Source organism: Corythoichthys intestinalis, chromosome 1 (genome assembly GCF_030265065.1).
Source record: "Corythoichthys intestinalis isolate RoL2023-P3 chromosome 1, ASM3026506v1, whole genome shotgun sequence".
NCBI classification, from domain to species: Eukaryota; Metazoa; Chordata; class Actinopteri; order Syngnathiformes; family Syngnathidae; genus Corythoichthys; species Corythoichthys intestinalis.
Window position 1 is genome coordinate 68,087,666 of NC_080395.1, and position 19,341 is coordinate 68,107,006.

Below are 19,341 nucleotides of genomic sequence, written 5' to 3' on the forward strand. Positions count from 1 at the left end.
TGTGGAAAAGCTTCGTTCTATACAGTCGCCAGATCCATATTTGATGCCTAAATCGATGATTTTTGACCGGCTGCCTCCGCCGTCTCTGCCTGACCCTGATATTTACAACTATCTTGTCCACACAAAATCAGCCTATTCTCATGAAAGTTTGAAAAACTTTAAGAGCTTGGAGGCTTATAAATGCTACGTTGCTGGTTGGGTGAAACAGGTCCTCGTACACGAAAATTCGGCAGGAATCTTGTGCTCGGAAGGTGAGTTACGAAATTTTCAATTCAAAATCTTTTGTTCTTGCTAACATCCACTGTCAAGTCTAATGTATTTCATGTCATTTGTCAATGGAGCTAGGGCTTTTAATGTTTATATGGATTAGCGATAGCACTCTCACTACATACATACGTGTATGTTGTTGGCGATTAGCCTAGCAATGATCTTAATTGTGGTTGTCAGCCCAAAACCCTATAAATATATATTAAATGCATCTTACCAGATATAAAATGACTACTACATAATCTGTGGTAATCGTTTGGAGCCCAGTTTTCTCGTCGAATTGCAGCAGCCCATCTCGCTCTCTCCTCTCCGTGTCTCTCGGAATCCGGTAGAACTTCAAGTCTCTCCGTCTATCTTCTCTGTTATTGCAACCGACCGCCACACACGCCTTCACCATTTAGATTATTAATGTTAATGAGCAGAAAAACACGCCGTAAATTGGAGGAATGTACGTAGCCGTAACAGGTCAACACGATGTGTTGACGGACAAGTGGGCGGCACCAGTCAAGAGAGCGGAGTTGTGACGTCACGTGGGTAGGGTCTATTAGCACAGGAGTATACCAATGTGCTCACCTTAATTCATTCAAATTTAAGCCTCATTAGAAATAAGAGTTTTACTTTACACTTGTAAAGATTAATTAAACAGGAATTTTCCCCAAATAACTTGTAAATGGGAGGCACATGCAACCCTTGTTATATGACCATGTTTCACCCATAAAATCCCCCAAAAATCCGGCTGTGGCCATTCACAGCTGTGTCTTCACACTCGGTGATACATGCTACATGGAGTTTTTGGATCAAAAAGAGGTAAATGCGCGATGAATCTCGTTAAAATCGTGGCGTCTTTAATTATGCTCTCTCGTGCTCTCACCTCCAGTTAGGAATTTTCTGTTAATTTTTTTTTTTTTTTTTTAATGCCCTCTTGTTCAAAAATTTTCTTCCCCCCAGAAAATTGAGATTTGAAGCTTTCCAATGATGTATCACACATGCATATAGGACAATTCTGAGTTTGGCCAAATTGGGGGTCGCAGAGCAGAACTTCATGTCACCTGAGTGTTTTCCGCCTTATACTTTAATATAATATATCATTGGTCATCAGTGGTTTTGTCAAGTTCAAAAATAGACCCTTAGGTAGACATTTGTAAAATTACTCAAAAATAAGGAGAGAAGACACTCAGTTTTCTTGGCCAAGGAGAGCAAGGAGGGACTAGACAGAGAAATGCTAGATTACGCTGTATTGTCACCAAAACTGATCTAAAAAAAAACCCTCCTTGCTCTTTCTTTTATTAGGGGTTTGTCCTACCACAGAAGGGTGCCACCCTTAAGGGAGGGGGGAAAGCAAGCTGGAGACACCTATGTGATTTTGGTTGGCTATGTGTGAGCATGTAGGTGGAACTAACTAAATACACGTGTGTAAGCAAGGGCACTTAGGTAAAGTGGTCAGAATGACCCAGACACTTCAGTTATGCAACGCTGCGGCCATGGAAGATTGTCCTCGAAAGTCCAGACGTAAGATGCTGAAGATGTCCTAGAAGGTCTACTTATGCAATGTTGCGGCCATGAAGCAAGGCAGTTGTCACCCCGACCCTTTTTAACACTTTGTAACACTTAAACATTATACCTAGTATAGCAAGCAATAATCATTTACTGGTTATATCAAATAAGAAAAAATATGGCAATATGTATTATGTATGTATTAGGTATATTTGAGCACAAGCAAATATTCAATCAATCAAGCAAATATTCAATCAACCCTCGATAATTAACTCAACAGGTTTCATATTATTTAAGACACAAAAAAAAAATCAATGTGAAAGATAAAATGATTGAACTCACCAAAACGGCTGTCTCTTAAGCACTTTTACAGTTCGAACAGCTGTGCATTTCAGGGTAGTTCGCGCCCATCAGGCCACCTCAGAGTGACATGTTTTGGGTTAAAATGCCACAGTTATGTTTTGCCTGATAACCTGGATGTCACCCCAATCCGCCGTCTTTGTGGCCAAAAATAGTGAGCTTCGGGGGGCCGCAACAGAAGCAAAAAGTGCCGGGAGCCATGCTGAAGGTTTTAGTTGTGCTCTAAAAATTTCAAATTCTTTAATTCTACACAATTAGTCACAGTTTACTGTATCTGTGCATTGCAGTAATAAATGTCAAGAGTGCCACATTTCGGTCGAAAAAAGACAAAGTTAAGTTTCGCTGGCCAAGGGGATTTCACCGCGAGTCTCAGCGTGCCCGCCGGTAGGTTCATCACTGTACTTGCATCTAAACATACTCGAAAACAACCATAATTGGTTATGCCAACAACCAGACGGGTTCACGCTTGTCACGCTGCCTCAACGTGCCTCATTTCAGCCATTAAAACTCAAAATTAAGTTTTACCAGGATAAAGTCAACAGAATGATACTCTCTCCCAGAGCTGGGTGCATTAGGAGCGCGTTGTGGGATGTTGAATTCCAAACTACGGGATGCAAGAAGGGCCTTGATTTATCGTACAACGGGGGAGGGCGGGGGGGGTTGGGCTAATGCCATTATTAACGAGTTTAACTGACAGCGCCATTTAAAAAGGTAAATCACGATCGGCCCAAGCGTCAGGCCGGCCCACCGGGGATGTCCCGGTCCTCCCAATTAGCCACACCGCGCCTGGCTGGCGGTATTATCATGTAAGTAATGAAAAAATACAATGTCAAAGGGCTCCACACTTCAGACACTGACTGCAAATGACTTTTATTCAAGTCATACATATAATAATACAAAACAATTATTTTATTGATGTGGTAATTGTTCTTTCCAAATGTTTTGAGAATTCTCAGCTTCTTACAAAGTCGCATGCAAAATGTCTTTTTAAAATTTAATAAAGGATTGAATGACCATCCTAGTTGAGTCCTAAATAGATGTACACCAAGACTTTTCTTGATATTGTGTACATAATCTTACATATACATTTGCCAAGCATCAAACAGATGTGACTACAGCTATGAGCATTATTTAAATGTCCCGAAAGCAAATTGCAAGTTGACATACAGCACATGAGCTGACAAAGCAGCAATTTTTTCAAAATAGTTCAATCATTTCTCTACAGGTTTCTTGATTTCTTATTCTTCTCCTGTCGAACTAATCTTTTAATTCTGATTGGATCATAATTGAAGTGATAGAAAGCACAAAAATTTGTCTTAACACCAGTGAACTCATGCTTTTCCAAGAATGTGATTGTTAAAAAGCGGTATTTGGAAGAGTAGAATGGTCATCTTTGTCTGTCATGAGCTCAAAATTGCCCACTCGAGTTGAAGATGTGGGCTCATTTGACGTCAATTGGACTTTGGAGCACCTCTCCTCCGACTCTGCTGCTATTTCCTCACCTCTCTCCTCCTTCCAAAGCCTCTCATACTCCTGCTTCAGCTCCTGATAGGAGCGGGAAAAGGTATGGAAGATGGACGTAGCGGGGAACGCCATGATGAGGATTCCACTCAGGATGCTAGTCAATGCCACCATCTGTCCAGGGATGCTGCGAGGGACCATGTCTCCGTAACCGACAGTTGTCATAGAAATGATTGCCCACCAATAAGTCGCCGGGATACTGCTGAAGCTGTGCTGCGGATGCGTAGCGGCGTACGGCGCCAGTTCGCTCTCCGCGAGGTGGACCAACGGTGAGAAGAGGGTGACGGCCACGCAGACGAACAGCAGCAGTAAGCCGAACTCCCTCATGCTGCGTTGCATGGTCAGGCCCAGTGTTTGCAAGCCTAGGGAGTGGCGAGCAAGCCGCATAACGTACAGGATGCGCAGTGCACGCAACAGGCGGAGAATGAGACTCAATTTGTCCAGATAGCCTCTGCCGGCACCCGCTAATACTTCCTCCTGGGACTCGTCCCTGACGTCCACAACCAGTGACACGTAGTAAGGCAGGATGGCGATGGCGTCAATGATGTTGAGGGGGCCGCGAGCGAAAGCCAGCTTGCTTTGGGCGTTTATGAATCGCAGGACAAATTCAAAAGTGAACCAGGCCACACAAATGGACTCCACCACAAACATGCTGTGACACTTCTGGGAACACTCACCCTGCAACACAGTTTAGAAATCACACTCAAATACTTGAAGTGTCCCAATGTACATTGACCACATTGATTGTCTTTGCATATTTAAATCTATGTACACTGCTGGCCAAAAGTGTTGGCACACCTGCAATTCTGTCAGATAATGCTCAATTTCTCCCAGAAAATGATTGCAATTCCAATGCTTTGGTAGTAATATCTTCATTTAGTTTGCATGCAATAAAAGAACACAAAAGAGAATGGGAAAAAATTGAAATCATAATCATTTTATACAAAACTCCAAAAATGGGCCGGACAAAAGTATTGGCAATCTTTGAAAAATCATGTGATGGTTCTCTAATTTGTGTAATTAACAGCACCTGTTACTTACCTGTGGCACATAGCAGGTGGTGGCAATAACTAAATCACAGTTGCAGCCAGTCAAAATGGATTTAAGTTGACTCAACCTCTGTCCTGTATCCTTGTGTGTACCACATGAGCAAGGAGAAAAGAAAGAAGACCAAAGAACTGTCTGAGGACTTGAGAAGTAAAATTGTGAGGAAGCATGGGCAATCTAAAGGCTAAAATTCCATCTCCAAAGATCTGAATTTTCCTGTGTGTACTGTGCGCAGTATCATCAATATGTGTAAAGCCCATGGCACTGTGGCTAACCTCCCTAGATGTGGACGGAAAAGAAAAATTGACGAGAGATTTCAACGAAAGATAGTGCGGATGGTGAGTAAACAACCTCGACTAACATCCAAACAATTTCAAGCTGTCCTGCTGTCCGAGGGTACAACAGTGTCAACCCATACTATCCGTCGGCATCTGAATAAAAAGGGACTCTATGGTAGGATACCCAGGAAGACCCCCTTTTGACCCAGAGACATAAAAAAGCCAGGCTGGAGTTTGCCAAAACGTACCTGACAAAGCCAAAAATGTTTTGGAAGAATGTTCTCTGGTCAGATGAGACAAAAGTAGAGCTTTTCGGGAAAAGGCATCAACATAGAGTTTACAGAGAAAAAAAACGAGACCTTCAAAGAAAAAAATAACGGTCCCCACAGTCAAACGTGGCGGAGGTTCCTTGATGTTTTGGGGTCGCTTTGCTAACTCTGGCACTGGACTGCTTGACCGTGTGCATGGCATTATGAAGTCTGAAGACTACCAACAAATTTTGCAGCATAATGTAGGGCCCAGTGTGAGAAAGCTGGGTTTCCCTCAGAGGTCATGCGTCTTCCGGCAGGACAATGACCCAAAACACACTTCAAAAAGCACTAGAAAATGCTTTGAGAGAAAGCAGTGGAGACTTCTAAAGTGGCCAGCAATGAGTCCAGACCTGAATCCCAGAGAACACCTGTGGAGAGATCTGAAAATGGCAGTTTGGAGAAGGCACCCTTCAAATCTCAGAGACCTGGAGCAGTATGCCAAAGAAGAAAGGTCTAAAATTCCAGCAGAGCATTGTAAGGAACTCACTGATGGAAGCGGTTGTTCGCAGTTATTTTGTCTAAAGGCTGTGCTATCAAGTATTAGGCTGAGGGTGCCAATACTTTTGTCCGGCCCATTTTTTGAGTTTTGAGTAAAATGATAATGATTTAATGTTTTTTCACTCTCTTTTGTGTTTTTTCATTGCAAGCAAAATAAATGAAGATATTACTACCAAAGCATTTGTAACAGCAATCATTTTCTGGGAGAAATTGAGCATTATCTGACAGAATTGCAGGCGTGCCAATACTTTTGGCGAGCAGTGTACAGATGAATTCTCAAAGCTTGGTACAGAGGCTCCCTCTGGTGGTATACCAATTTGACTCACTGTTCATATGCATTTCACTTGTATTTAACTTTTAAGTTGAACGTATTCATAGGTGTTTAGTAACGCGTTATATTTACTCTGTTACATTTGCTTGAGTAACGTTTTGAGAGAAATGTACTTTTAAGGGGCAAAACACACGGGAGGTGACGTCGCTCGCATTAAGTACATTATCTATGGAACAAGTGTGATGAGGCGAGAATCGGCAACGCTCTTGCCTCTAAGAGACACGTGATGTTTGTGCACGTGAAATTTGGCATTCGTGCATGCATACGTGCACACACGGACCACCAACGCGATATAAGAAAATAGGAAATGGTTCTATTTCTGTCGCTTTCGCTTGGCACTACAACCAATCAGCAACAGATATATTGATCGACAAATCAAGCCAACCCAGAAATTGACATCACCATGCCACACTTTGTCAACATTATATACAGGTAGTCTCGGGTTTACGAACGAATTCCGTTCGTGCGCTGGCGATGTAACCCAGATATCTGCGTAAATCGGAATTAACCCTTTAAATACCTCAAAACACCCTCTAAATTGAAAAAAAAAAGAAAACTATCCAAAAGCATGATTATACATCATTGTACTTTCCTCGCCATGACGTTGGAGGTAAGTCCTAGCTAGACAGTGAGCTAAGCTCCGAAATGACGATGTCAGACGTCAATGTGGTTTGCTTGCTTTATTCAGCTGCTCATGACATAAACACTTGCTGAATGATACTAAAATCAAATGAAATTATATAAGTCTCATCTTCAATAACAGCAATTCAAATTCGAGTTTACAGATTGCTGCTGATACAGCAATAACGAACGATTAGCATGTATCAGTTAGCGTGCGCATCATCTTCAAAAACAATCACATAAATTCGCCCCAAGTATTCAACCATAATTGAAAATGCATAATAAACAGTAAAAAAGGGGTTATATAGAGCCAGCGCCTCTGGATGCTTCACAAGCAACAAATGTGCGCGCAGGCTGTCACCGCTGTTACTCAGCTGCTCCGTGTGTGGGAGTGTGGGCAGGCATGTCTGTACATGCGTTCGCTTCCTGTTCTACGCTTCCTGCGCCAAAATAAAAGCCAAAAGTCAACATTAAAAAAAAAAAAAAAAAAAAAAAAAACAAGAGACGCAGGCGTCGTTAGGTCGAAATCGCGTATGTCGCGTCCGTCATGACCTGGGGACTACCTGTATATGGTTTCTATCTACAGTACGGTCATGAGTCTGTTTTTTGTTTGTGTCTATAATTGTTGGTTTAATAAAAATAAAAAAAACATTTTTTTTTAAACTTTGTCAACCTTAATTTTGACTTTGTTTCACTTGGAATACAAAATGTTCAGTGTCATTTTTTACATCAACGCGCATAATTTTTCAGGTTTTATTTCAACTCCTCAACGGTGACGGTTGCCATGATAAGTATTTAGATAACCAACATACTGCTTTTAACTCACTGGCTGTCGTTGACAGCAATGGACGTCCTATCCAGGCAGCACCGTCAATTACTACTATTCTGATGAATATTTATATGCGCAAGACAAAAACAATGCGAAAATGAGTCCAAATGTTGATTTTGCTCTCATTGACGTCTGACTTATTGTTATTTTAATAATTGTTATGTAATTATTTTGTACATTTTCTGTTTTTTTTTCACATTGTGAAATCCATGACTGGATAAACCTGAGTTTTTACGTCTTTGTAAACATGGAGGAGCGTATCATTTTAGCAGTGTGAGAACAGCACATAGTTTATGATACCTTTTGGCATGATTCCCATGACATTAATAAAAAAAGCAGCAGAATGGGAAGTTGTTGGCTTTAAAATGCCCTCCAAATTCATAGCCAATCAAAAATGAGCGGTGACGCACAGGCAAAGGGTGATGCATGTCGCTGCAGTCGAATCGCGCCCCCTGTGTTGGCTTTCAGCTCAACGGCAATGACTCGCATATCGACATCGCCTCCTGTTTTCCCCTTTTTTAAATCAAGCCGTTGTTTTTGCTTGAGGAAATTTGTGACGAAGAAATGCGACTCTTACCCCACTACCTTGGGCTACACTAGTCTTTTTTGTTGTTGTTGTTGTTATTCTACAAATAAAGATTTTACTTTATTTTTTGCTATAGATGTAGCACTACCACTTTCACCAATTAGATGTCGCAACAATAATCACTTAGCTCCATTATATAAATCAGATGTAAAAATACTGTCACATGACCACACACAAGCTTGCAGTCGGTCCTAATTGATCACGCCGGCCTGTCACATCGCGTCTTTAAAACCCCATAATAAACAAACTATTTCACATAGAGAGCTGCTGTCAACTTTGGTCGACAGCGCAAATTTCAATCTCTCTCCCAGTTTTTTTTTTTGGCATGGCATAGATAGACCAAGGAAAACCTGAGATATGACTGTTTTAATTTCATAGTAGAAAATACGTTTTCTCCACTAGAGGGCACGTATGCTCTTTGGACAGGTGATATTTCATTTTTGTTGATTTTTCCAGTCAGAACTGGATTATTTTTTGTGTATTTATTTGGCCTAATATGGTCATGTAATAGGTAATAGAACAGTACAGTGTAATAATAACGGTTCAAATAGATGATGTTGTGCTGAGAATAATTATGGATCATTTTAAGAATAAATCAGACATCATGAGCAGCTACTCATTAATTGAGTATTCTTTTCAACAAATAGTTCTTGACTTCAGTAAATTATTTCAGATGACTACTTTTATTCAAGCAACGCTACTCTTACTTGAGTCAAATCTTTTGCTACTCTACCCACCTATGAATGCATTAGACTATTATTAGAGAGAGAGAGAGAGAGAGAGAGAGAGAGAGAGAGAGAGAGAGAGGCTTGACCCACCCCGGACACACACACGCACGCTCACACTCTTACAGCCCCGACAGAAATGCATGTCGAGAACATGCCACTCCCTTCGAAGACGAGGGATAAGTTTTTTTCGGCCAGCAGCAGCCACTGTAAGTAATTTAAAAAGACGCCAATGCTGTGGAGGTGGGAAACACCACTAATTTTGTTACTGAAAGTTTAACCTGCATCCGAATTAGCAACACATTAAACTGTGTGAACTTCGAAGCTGCTTCGAAGTGTCCTTCTTTTTGTGTTTTCTACTGTTAAACTGTGAGAAATGTAGTGAACTCTGCTGGAAACTATAGAACCAGAAGAACGTGAACAAGAATTTCATATGTTGCTCACACAACACAACATAATCATAAATAACTATGTACATAAAAAATACAAATTTGGGATGCCGCGAGCTACCCACACTAGCATTGCAATCCACTGGTATATACAGTATATACCTTTAATTAGCTAAAAAAAAAAAAAATCACTTTTACATACATGGCTTTTTTTTTCGTGAAATTGTTAATCATTTTAACATAGCATTTTGATTTTGTTCCTGGAAAATTACGTTTTTATTTTGACTCATTTTGTATTTTGACTTTTTTTTTTTTAGATAAAAAAATTACAAATGTTAATTTAGTAATATAACAACTTGCATATCATAAATTCAGATATTTCTTGGACTATTTGTTTTTTTTTTTTTTTTTTTTTTTTTGCTTCTTGTTGTATTTCAATTCTTGAAAAATAACTTTTCTTTTATTGGTACAACCTTTAAATTATGACATCCATCTCGTTTTTGACACATGTTTAGGCATTCTACTCTCCTGTGGTTTGTTTTATCTTTCATCAGGGGCAATATAAACCGTATATCACTCTACTATGGCCTTTCATTGGGAGATAATGCAATAAGCATGTTAGTTTGCATTTATTTCACTAAATTTAGTCACAGCATGATTATTTTTTTCACTGCTGCACCACATTAATACTTTAATAAAATTATTCAAAGGTCATGTCAGTATGAAGTTGCATACACACCCTAGTTTCTTCATCTCTGAGGTCTGGCATGGTGCTGATACACAGGCTGACTACTGTGACCAGCACCATGATGACAGAGACGCAAGCAAATATCTTTCCCGCCAAGCCCGAGTGCGGGTTTTCCATCACTTCCCGCAGCATCCAGATCATCTTGCAGTGGTCTTTCTCCACTTCTACTGTGTTTTTCTTCAACATCATCCTCTTCTGTCTCCATTCCTCTTCTTTGCGCTCTCGCTCGGCCACCTCTTCCACACGGGTGATCATGCGACGACGGCAGCACCGCTCCATATGACCTGGGTCCACGCCCCAGTAGTCCAGCTCGTCATGCAGAGATACAGCGCACAATTCCCTGAGCAAACGCAATTTGCCAGCTGCCAGGAAGTTTAGGATGACCCGAAAAGCTGTAGGGTTGCGGTCAAAGAAATATTCCTTGCACGTCTCGTCATAGTCATCGCAAAGGCGTGCGATCTCCTCAGGAGTGGTGCAGAAGCGCAGGCGACCTAGGCGACTCTGAGGAAATTGTTCCAATGTGCTCCAGGGGAAGGTGTAGCGATTACCCCCAACATTGATGAGAACTTGAAGAGTGTGGTCTACCACGTGTGAGGCCTTCGGGTCACGTAAATGCTGGGCCCGCTGGAAGTACACCCCCTTGATGGTCTCTGTCTCCGGGATCTCGGTAAAGAATCGGTCAAGACTGCTGTCATCACTGCTAATTGAGTAGGTGCTGAAGTCGTGGTTGGCATTGCTGATGATAGGCATTCTTTCTTCACGATATGGGGAGACACCAAAGTTGTATTTGAAAAAGTGGCTGACTGGACACTACGGTGAGCAACCAGAAAGAAGCTGACAGCTGCAACGACAAACAAAAGTGGAAAAATGAGAAGAAAACGACTCAAAGACAGACGCTGACCCACAAAAACGGGATATAAATAATATCATAATATGCACACTGGGCCAATTCAATGCTCATGCACAGCAGCTGCTCTTCTTGGACAATGTGTTCTCTTTCATTCATAATTGTATCTATGGGAGAGCATAGTGTTGCCAATGGTCACACTAAATGTATACTTTGATGGCTACAAGGCTCTTTCCTGAGTCCATGAATGTGTTTCTGTACATTTTAATTGCTGTGCAGATTACATGTGTCGTGTGGAGACTTTAAAAACAGACCAAGTCACATTATTAATTTGAATTTGAAGCGCAATAATGCAAAAATACTTTTTTAAACTACAATCAAACAAAAGCAAGTGTTTCTTATAAAAGTAACAAAGTCCCTTAGTGTTAATTCTTTTTCAAAAATATGAGTTTGTTGTCGTCATCACCCGCTTATCCGAATCCGGGTCGCGGGGGCAGCAGCCTTAGCAAAGAGGCCCAGACAGCCCTCTCCCCAGCCACTTCCACCAGCTCGTCTGGGAGAATCCCAAAGTGTTCCCAGGCCAGCCAAGAGATTTAATCTCTCCAGCGTGTCCTGGGTCGGCTCCGGGGTCTCCTCCCAGTTGGACATGCCTGAAACACCTCCCGAGGGAGGAGTCCAAGGGGCATCCTAACCAGATGTCTAAACCACCTCAACTGGCTCTTCTTGACATGAAGGAGCAGCGGCTCTACTTCGAGTCCCTCCCGGATGACCGAGCTCCTCACCTTATTTCGTAGGCCGAGCGAGGCGACTCTGTGAAGAAAACTCATTTCAGCCGTTGGAACCCGCGATCTTTTTTCTTTTGGTCATTACCCTAAGTTCATGGCCATAGGTAAGGGTAGGAACGTAGATTGACCAGTAAATCAAGAGCTTCGCCTTCCGACTCACCTCCCTCTTCACCATGACAGACTAGTTACGACTGCGGACACCGCCCCAATCCGTCTGTCAATCTCACGCTCCTACCTGCCCTCACTCATGAACAAGATCCCGAGATACTTAAACTCCTCCACCTGGGGAGGGCACTCACCCCTGACCTGGAGCGAGCAATCCACCCTTTTCCGGAAGAGAACCATGGCCTCAGACTTGGAGGTGCTGATTCTCATCCCAGCCGCTTCACACTCAGCTGCGAACTGTCCCAGTGAGAGCTAGAGGTCGCTGTGAGATGGAGCCAGAAGGACTGCATCAACTGCAAAAAGCAGAGATAAGATCCTCCCACCACCGAACTCAGCCCCCTCCACCACCTGGCTGCGCCTAGAAATTCTGTCCATGAAAGTCACGAACAGAAGCGGCGACAAAGGGCAGCCCTGGCGGAGTCCAACCCTAACCGGAAACAGGTCCGACTTATTGCCAGCCACACAGACCAGACTCATACTCCTGTGGTAGAAGGACTGGATGGCCCCTAAGAGAGGGCGATCCACCCTATACTCCCGGAGTACCCCCCACAGGGTGCCCCTGGGGACATGGTCATAAGCCTTCTCCAAATCCATAAAATACATGTGGACTGAATTGACGAACTCCCATGCCCCCTCAAGCACCCTCGCGAGGGCAAAGAGCTGGTCCGTGGTTCCACGGCCAGGACGAAAACCACATTGTTTCTCCTCGATCTGAGGTTCAACTATCGACCAGACCCTCCTTTCCAGTACCCTGGCGTAGATTTTCCCAGGGAGGCTGAGGAATGTGATCCCCCGATAATTGGAAGACACCCTCTGGTCACCTTTCTTAAAGAGAGGGACCGCCAACCCGGTTTGCTATTCCAAAGGCACTGCCCTCGATGACCACGCAATGTTGCACAGGCGCGTCAACCAAGACAGCCCTGCAACATCCAAAGCCTCAAGATACCTGGGGCGGACTTCATCAACCCCTGGAGCTCCACCGCCGTGGAGTAATTTCACTACCTCGGCGACTTCTGCCCCAGTGATTGAACCGACCAGCCCCAGGTCCCTCGGCTCTGTTTCCTCCATGGAATGTGTGTTGGTGGGATTTGTTTGTTTGTAAAATACAGACAACATAATCTAAAAAAATAAAGAAACCCCAAACTCACATTGTATGATTTTTAAGTAATTTATTTGTAATTTTCTGGGGTTCACAAGTATTTGTACCCCTGAGAAAATCAGTGCTAATATTTAGTGCAGGAGCCTTTGTTTGCAATTACAGAGCTCAGACGCTTTCTGTAGTTTTTCACCAGGTTTTCCACATATGGAAACAGGGATTTTGGCCCACACAAATCTTCTCTAGATCTGTCTGGTTTCGGGGTTGTTGTTGAGAAACACTAAGTTTCAGCTCCATCCAAAGATTTTCTCTTGAGGTCTGGAGACTGGCTAGGTCACTCCAAAACTTTGTAATGCTTTTTACGAAACCAGTCCTTGGTTATTCTGGTTGTCTGCTTCGGGCCATTGTCATGTTGGAACACTCAGTCACGACCCATTTTCAATGCTCTAACTGAGAGAAGGATGTTGTGGCTCAAAATCTGACGATACATTTCACCATTCATCCTGTGCTTTACACAGTACAGTCGTCCTCTCCCACTTGCCGAAATGCATGAGGTTTCCACCCCCATACTTCACAGTGAGGATGGTGTTTTTGGGATTGTAGTCCTCCTTCTTATTCCTCCACACACAGCGAGTAAAGTTTGCACCAAAAAGTTCTACTTTGGTCTCATCTGACCACCATTCACCCATGACCCCACAGCATCATTCAGATGGTCCCTGGCAAACTGACGGGCCCTCAGATGTACTGGCTTCGACAGAGGAACCTTCTGAGCAATGCATGATTTTAAACCAATACACTGTAGTTTTCTACTGACAGTAGCCTTTGAAACTGTGCATCCGTGTAGTTCTAGGCTGAGCCCTCACTTTTCTCATCATGAGTGACGCCCCACAAGGAGAGATTTTACATGGAGCCCCAGTACGAGGTAGATTATCAGTCATGTTTTAGACTTGTCCATTTTCTAACGATTCCTGCTACTGTTGATTCATTCTAACCAAGCTGCTTTCCAATAGCCTTTTTTAGCATTGTGGAGCTCAACAATTTTTCTCTGGTGTATTTCAAAGGCTCTCTGATCTTGCCCATGGTAGCAGTTGGATTATGACTGACTGTGGGGTGCAGAGGTGACAATATTGAGCTCAAACGGGTGGTGGGTGGGTGGTTACTCATGGGGTAAAGGTGGACTTTTTTTAAGGTAGACTTACAACTCTTTGAGTGTCATAATTATTGCTGATTCTCAGGGGTAGAAATACCTATGAACCCCAGTAAATTACAAATAAATCATTTATTTAAAAAAATCATACAATGTGATTTCTGGATTTTTTTAAAATTTTATTTTATTTTATTATTATTATTATTATTTTTTTTTATAGATTATGTCTCTATGAATGGAAACTCATCTATGATTGAAATTTCAGACCTGTACCTATTTTCTGTGGGTGAACTTGCAAAATCCTAGGGGGTGCAAATATTTCTGCTCCTCACTGTATATAGTGAAATATTAATTTATGCCAAATTCAGTATTTTTCTTCCTTTTGCTAATAAACCCCAACATCTTCCATCATACAATAATTTGTGCTATATAATTATGACATGCAACCAAATATTCTTGCTGTTATAAGGCCGCGTTATACTTCCACGTCAGACCTGCGCCGTCAAGGAAGACCCGAGTTACGACCCTGTGCTGTAGCCTGACGCGGTCCTCTCAAATTTTCTAACCTTCGCGTCACGTCGACGCGTATGACGTGGCAAAAACGAACTGTGATTGGTCCGCTCAGACTGTTGTTTCCAGTTCAGCGCGAAATCACCGCCATTGTAGAATAGAATCAAACATTATTTTCTACACGCAAAAATGGACCAAGCCGACGGGAGTATCATCGAAGAGCAAGTCTCGTCAAGACATTATTGTGATTGCCAAATGGCAAGGTCGGTGATTGAAAAAAAAAAAAAAAAAAAAAAGGAAGAACCACCGAGACGTGTGTGTTCGGAATCGAGTGGCCACATGAAGCGGTGACCCAGTCGGCCAAAAACTGCCATCTTTTTACCACTTTATGACATATATTTTGGTTGGTGCCCTTCATCATTTATTGTGTACATATGTTTGCTGTGAGTCTGTGACTTATTTACGCGTCACACTTCAAGTATATGAAGAATAAAGCACAGATTTGGTGTCAAAAGAGTTGTTTTGATCTTTAATTTTCAATAACAGACAGTTCACACACGATACATCATCACTGATTGAGAGTGCCTCAGTGCTTTTTATGATAACGTTAAAATCAAGGCTCCCAACACAGTTTGGGAAGTTCCATAGACGCCAGAAATCTGCTATGGCTTCCCACTGGCTGGTTGTTGGACACGGCAAACAAATCGGGCTGGAGGGCTTTGCAGACCTTGAACGCAGTGCTCGACGCCAGTTTGAAGCTAGCCGCCACAGCTTGCTCTCTCCACCCGAGTCTAAAACTCTCTGTGCGGCATCAAAAGTCGGCCAGACAGCCTCGAAACCGTCGCCTGCCCCTCAACATTTGTATGTTCAATATTTATTCAATGTTGATGAGCAGAATATTTACTTTCAAGAGTTCCATCTTGCATTGTTTATTTTTTCTCTCTTAAGCTAGACTAGTGGAAGTCAACAAGCATGCCCCAAAACTGTACAAACATAACGCCACAACCCTCTAGTGGCTTGGCGGTGAATTACAGAGCAACGCGTTCCCTCACCGCAGAACTATCGACTGTCGAATGACGCCGTAGTCGCTGCGCCGTCACCGCAACGCGGGAGTATAACTCAGGCTTTACATGTACCTAAAGTACACATGATGAAGAAAGTACTACAGAAACGAATACTTCAAAGCTGCTACGTAGTAAGGGCCCGGTTTTCATCAATATGATATATAATGGAAAGATATCTTTATCCTTATGAATGTGGACAGCATACACACACACACATAGGCAGAGTTTGACTTTTAGGGCGGGGGGGGGCACAACATGTTGATGAACCTGAAACGCAGTTTCAGCAATAAAATTAACTTGCAAGAATGATTATAATAATAGTTGAAAATAAGAGTTTTTTTGTGTCCCATCATTTTTGAGGAGAATTCTAAATCAGGCAGCTTAGGACAGCTACGTATACTTTTCGCCAAGATCGTCATCCATTGAATATGGTATGCCCGCCGGTGTGAACAGGTGTTCTGTCAAATTTTGCACCCCATCAGAAATTGCAACTTTGTGTTAATAATGGCCACGAATACAGCGGTTACAAAGTAAACACTACAGACTTTCTTTAAATAAAGGAATATTTACTTGCGTTTGATCATGGACGGACATGCAGAACAGTTCTCCTCAGATACATTCTGCCATGTTAGCTGCACACAACAACTGCACGCTGCTCTCTCACTCTTTATGTCTTCGCCGTGTAGTTAAGCATTAATTTATGCCATATTCGTGTGGAACATGTATGTTTATGATGTTGCTTGTTTATTTAGCACCTGTGGATAACATTGAGAATCCAACTGAATGTAAAAGAGGGCTTATTCACCGCCACAACAGCTTTGGGAGCAAAATATTATTAGGGTGGAAAATTTGTTGTACAATTAGCGTCTTTAGTGGGGCAAATTGAAACTCCACTCACCGTTTTAGCGGTGATCTCTGGCTTTTCATGGTCCAAATTTTCAATCATTGGTTCTTGCTCAGTAGTTGTTGTCACTTTTGAAAGCTTAGGTTTGAAAAAATTATATATATCCATCTTGCCTCTTCATTCCTCAGGTGGTTTTGGCTAAGCAAAGCAAATGACATTCTAAGGTGCTAGTTGTGTTACTTTGTATTTGTGGGTTTCTTGAATAAGACAACTTACTGAAAGGGTTGACGTTTTTTACTGACAGATCTTTAGTTACAGAACAGAAAAGAGGAATCATTGACATTAACAATCCACTGGTGGGCTTTTTATCAGCTGTCTCGAGCTCGCTGCATATCTTTAACTTCTGTGCGCTGTGACGAGCAGACATTGCTAATCGAACATGCAGATACGATTTGCTCATATCATTACAATAGTCACATGATCTGTTCGTTAAATAATTTTGACCCATTATACATTTTTTTGGTTCATTGCATTCATTTTTGTTGTTTGTTTTATTGCTTTACTACTTTTATAAATCTATATTTCTCAATTTTAAAATCATATATAGAAAAGTCAATTACATGCAATGACACTTTTCGGCCACCAGCATTCTGGTTACAATGGATTTGATATGAAATACCGAGTGTGACATTTTACGCATTTCATCAAGTGTAAGCCAAATCTGTGGTCTCCGGCACACAATGCTAAAGCTTGTATACTTTAGCCTTCTGTTTTTCGCAGTGATTTGATTCTTTCCCCCTTGTAGTATAGGTGTGCTGAGAAGTACACATTGGGATGAGGTCACCTAATTAATGGTTTAATTTATGGGTTGGGTTTTATGATCTGATACATCACACAAGCATTTTGAAAGTACTTGTGCTCTTTAAGCCTCAAAGGGTGGAAAAGGTGAAATATCATTTGAGGTGGAGCATTGAACTCAGACCATGTTAAGGCATGTATAACTTATTTTTTGTAGTATTTCAAGCTTTTATTTTTAATAGATAATATACTGGACTGTCTCAGGAAATTAGAATACACAATATTCAAATTTTTTGAGACAGTCCTGTGTATATATACAGGACTGTCTCAGGAAATTAGAATACACAATATTCTAATTTCCTGACTGTCTCAGGAAATTAGAATATTGTGTATTCTAATTTCCTGAGTGTCTCAGGAAATTAGAATATTGTGTATTCTAATTTCCTGAGACAGTCCTGTATATATACACAGGACTGTCTCAAAAAATTAGAATATTGTGTATTCTAATTTCCTGAGACAGTCCAGTATTTCAAATGTTATCTGTTTATTTTAGGGGAGGTTTGTTTAATGTATTTTTTTAATGAGTGTAACAGAATGTAATTTGTCTTATTGACATTTAGAGAGAGTTTATTTCATTCAAACCATGTGTCTATTTTCATTAACTCACTATATATGATTTGCTCAAGTTTATTTGGATTTTTATGGTAAAAAAAAGTATCATCAGCAAATAACACTTTATGTAATATGGATGAGGAATTAACAAAGTCATTGATGTACAAGATACTGTATTCACTCACCTTAGAGGGCGCATTTGTTCTGTCTGAGCTCAGTAACATTTCTGTTTAGTGTCCAGCACATTTTCCAAGCTGTTTTTCACGCAAACATGCATCTTGCTGATGAAGACCAAATTGCTCTTGTAGTTATCACCACACTCACAGTTTCTTCAAAATCCTGCTGTTATTATAATACGCCCCACTCTTCCTAAATGGGTTCTGAAGTTTCCATTATGCGCGTCTGCTCCAAATTTTCCACACACAGTCAGCTTGACTAGAAAGACAACAAATTCATCTAGCTATGCCCACTTCGTGTTCCCGTCTCCAGTCTTCATCTGTGCCTGCCAGGACTGAACAAAAGCGAATGTGCGCTCCTCAAACCTACTGTTGTGTTTTGTGTTTGACAGCAGTACCGTCCATCCATCCTCCTCCTCCGCCCCCTCCTCCTCTGCTTGGAACCAACTACACTGAGAGGGGGTGGAGGTTGAAGTTTGATTACAATCGATGCTCATCTTTGTTTGAATTCTGATGCCATACAGTGATCCCTCGTTTTTTGCGGATAATGGGGACCAGAACCCGCCGCGATAAGTAAAAAACCGAGGAATAGCCCCTCACCCTATTAATGTGTGTGTGTGTTCAATGTATTTATTCATATTTAGGATTGGAAAGATATACATAGAAGACATGTTTTTTCACTTTTTTTCCCCAAAGTATAATAAAAATTCGCTTTAGACCATCTTGTCTGCACACAATGAAGTAAAAACTTGTCATTCTGACAGCACTGGCATGTTCGTTGACACAAAAAATTAATTTTGAGCGAAAGACTAAGAATTTTGCACATAAATGGCTTTTGCAGGTAATCCATGTTGTTTTGCTACTTGTGCGATGTGTTTTGAGAAATGCACAAACTGTTTTGAGAATTTCAATTCTGATCTGAGAAACGTACTTCAGAAAAACTATAAATGCTGCATAGAGTGAGTCCAGCCAAATCCGTTCAAGCTGCTCACTTACACACAATGAATAGCGTACCACACGAATGCTATTTTTAGACCATGACGTCGTAACGCGGAAGTGGGACATTATAGACACGCCCTCGCTTACAATCCATATTATTTCTGCACATTTTCTCCGGTTATCTTCCCAAAAAAGAACATGCCGATCAAACACTGCTGCTATGGAACTTGTAGAAACAACTTTAGACATTACAACATATAAAGGATGTTTTCTTCATATGTTTCCCCGAAACCAAAAACTCGGAGGAAAAAATGTGAAGAATGGATCAACTTGCGCGGACGTCCAAAAGACCA

At 41.6% G+C, this 19,341-nt stretch overlaps 1 protein-coding gene across 1 annotated transcript; it reads right to left on the reverse strand.

Moving 5' to 3' along the window:
* Window positions 1-620: 620 nt before the first annotated feature.
* On the reverse strand, window positions 621-18,425 carry LOC130927441 (potassium voltage-gated channel subfamily G member 4-like). Its single transcript, XM_057853266.1, has 3 exons — window positions 18,059-18,425; window positions 9,997-10,846; window positions 621-4,320 (listed from the first exon to the last, which is right to left on the reverse strand). The coding sequence occupies exons 2-3, from the start codon at window positions 10,753-10,755 to the stop codon at window positions 3,478-3,480; spliced, it is 1,602 nt and encodes a 533-aa protein (XP_057709249.1). The 5' UTR covers window positions 10,756-10,846; window positions 18,059-18,425; the 3' UTR covers window positions 621-3,477.
* Window positions 18,426-19,341: the final 916 nt, after the last annotated feature.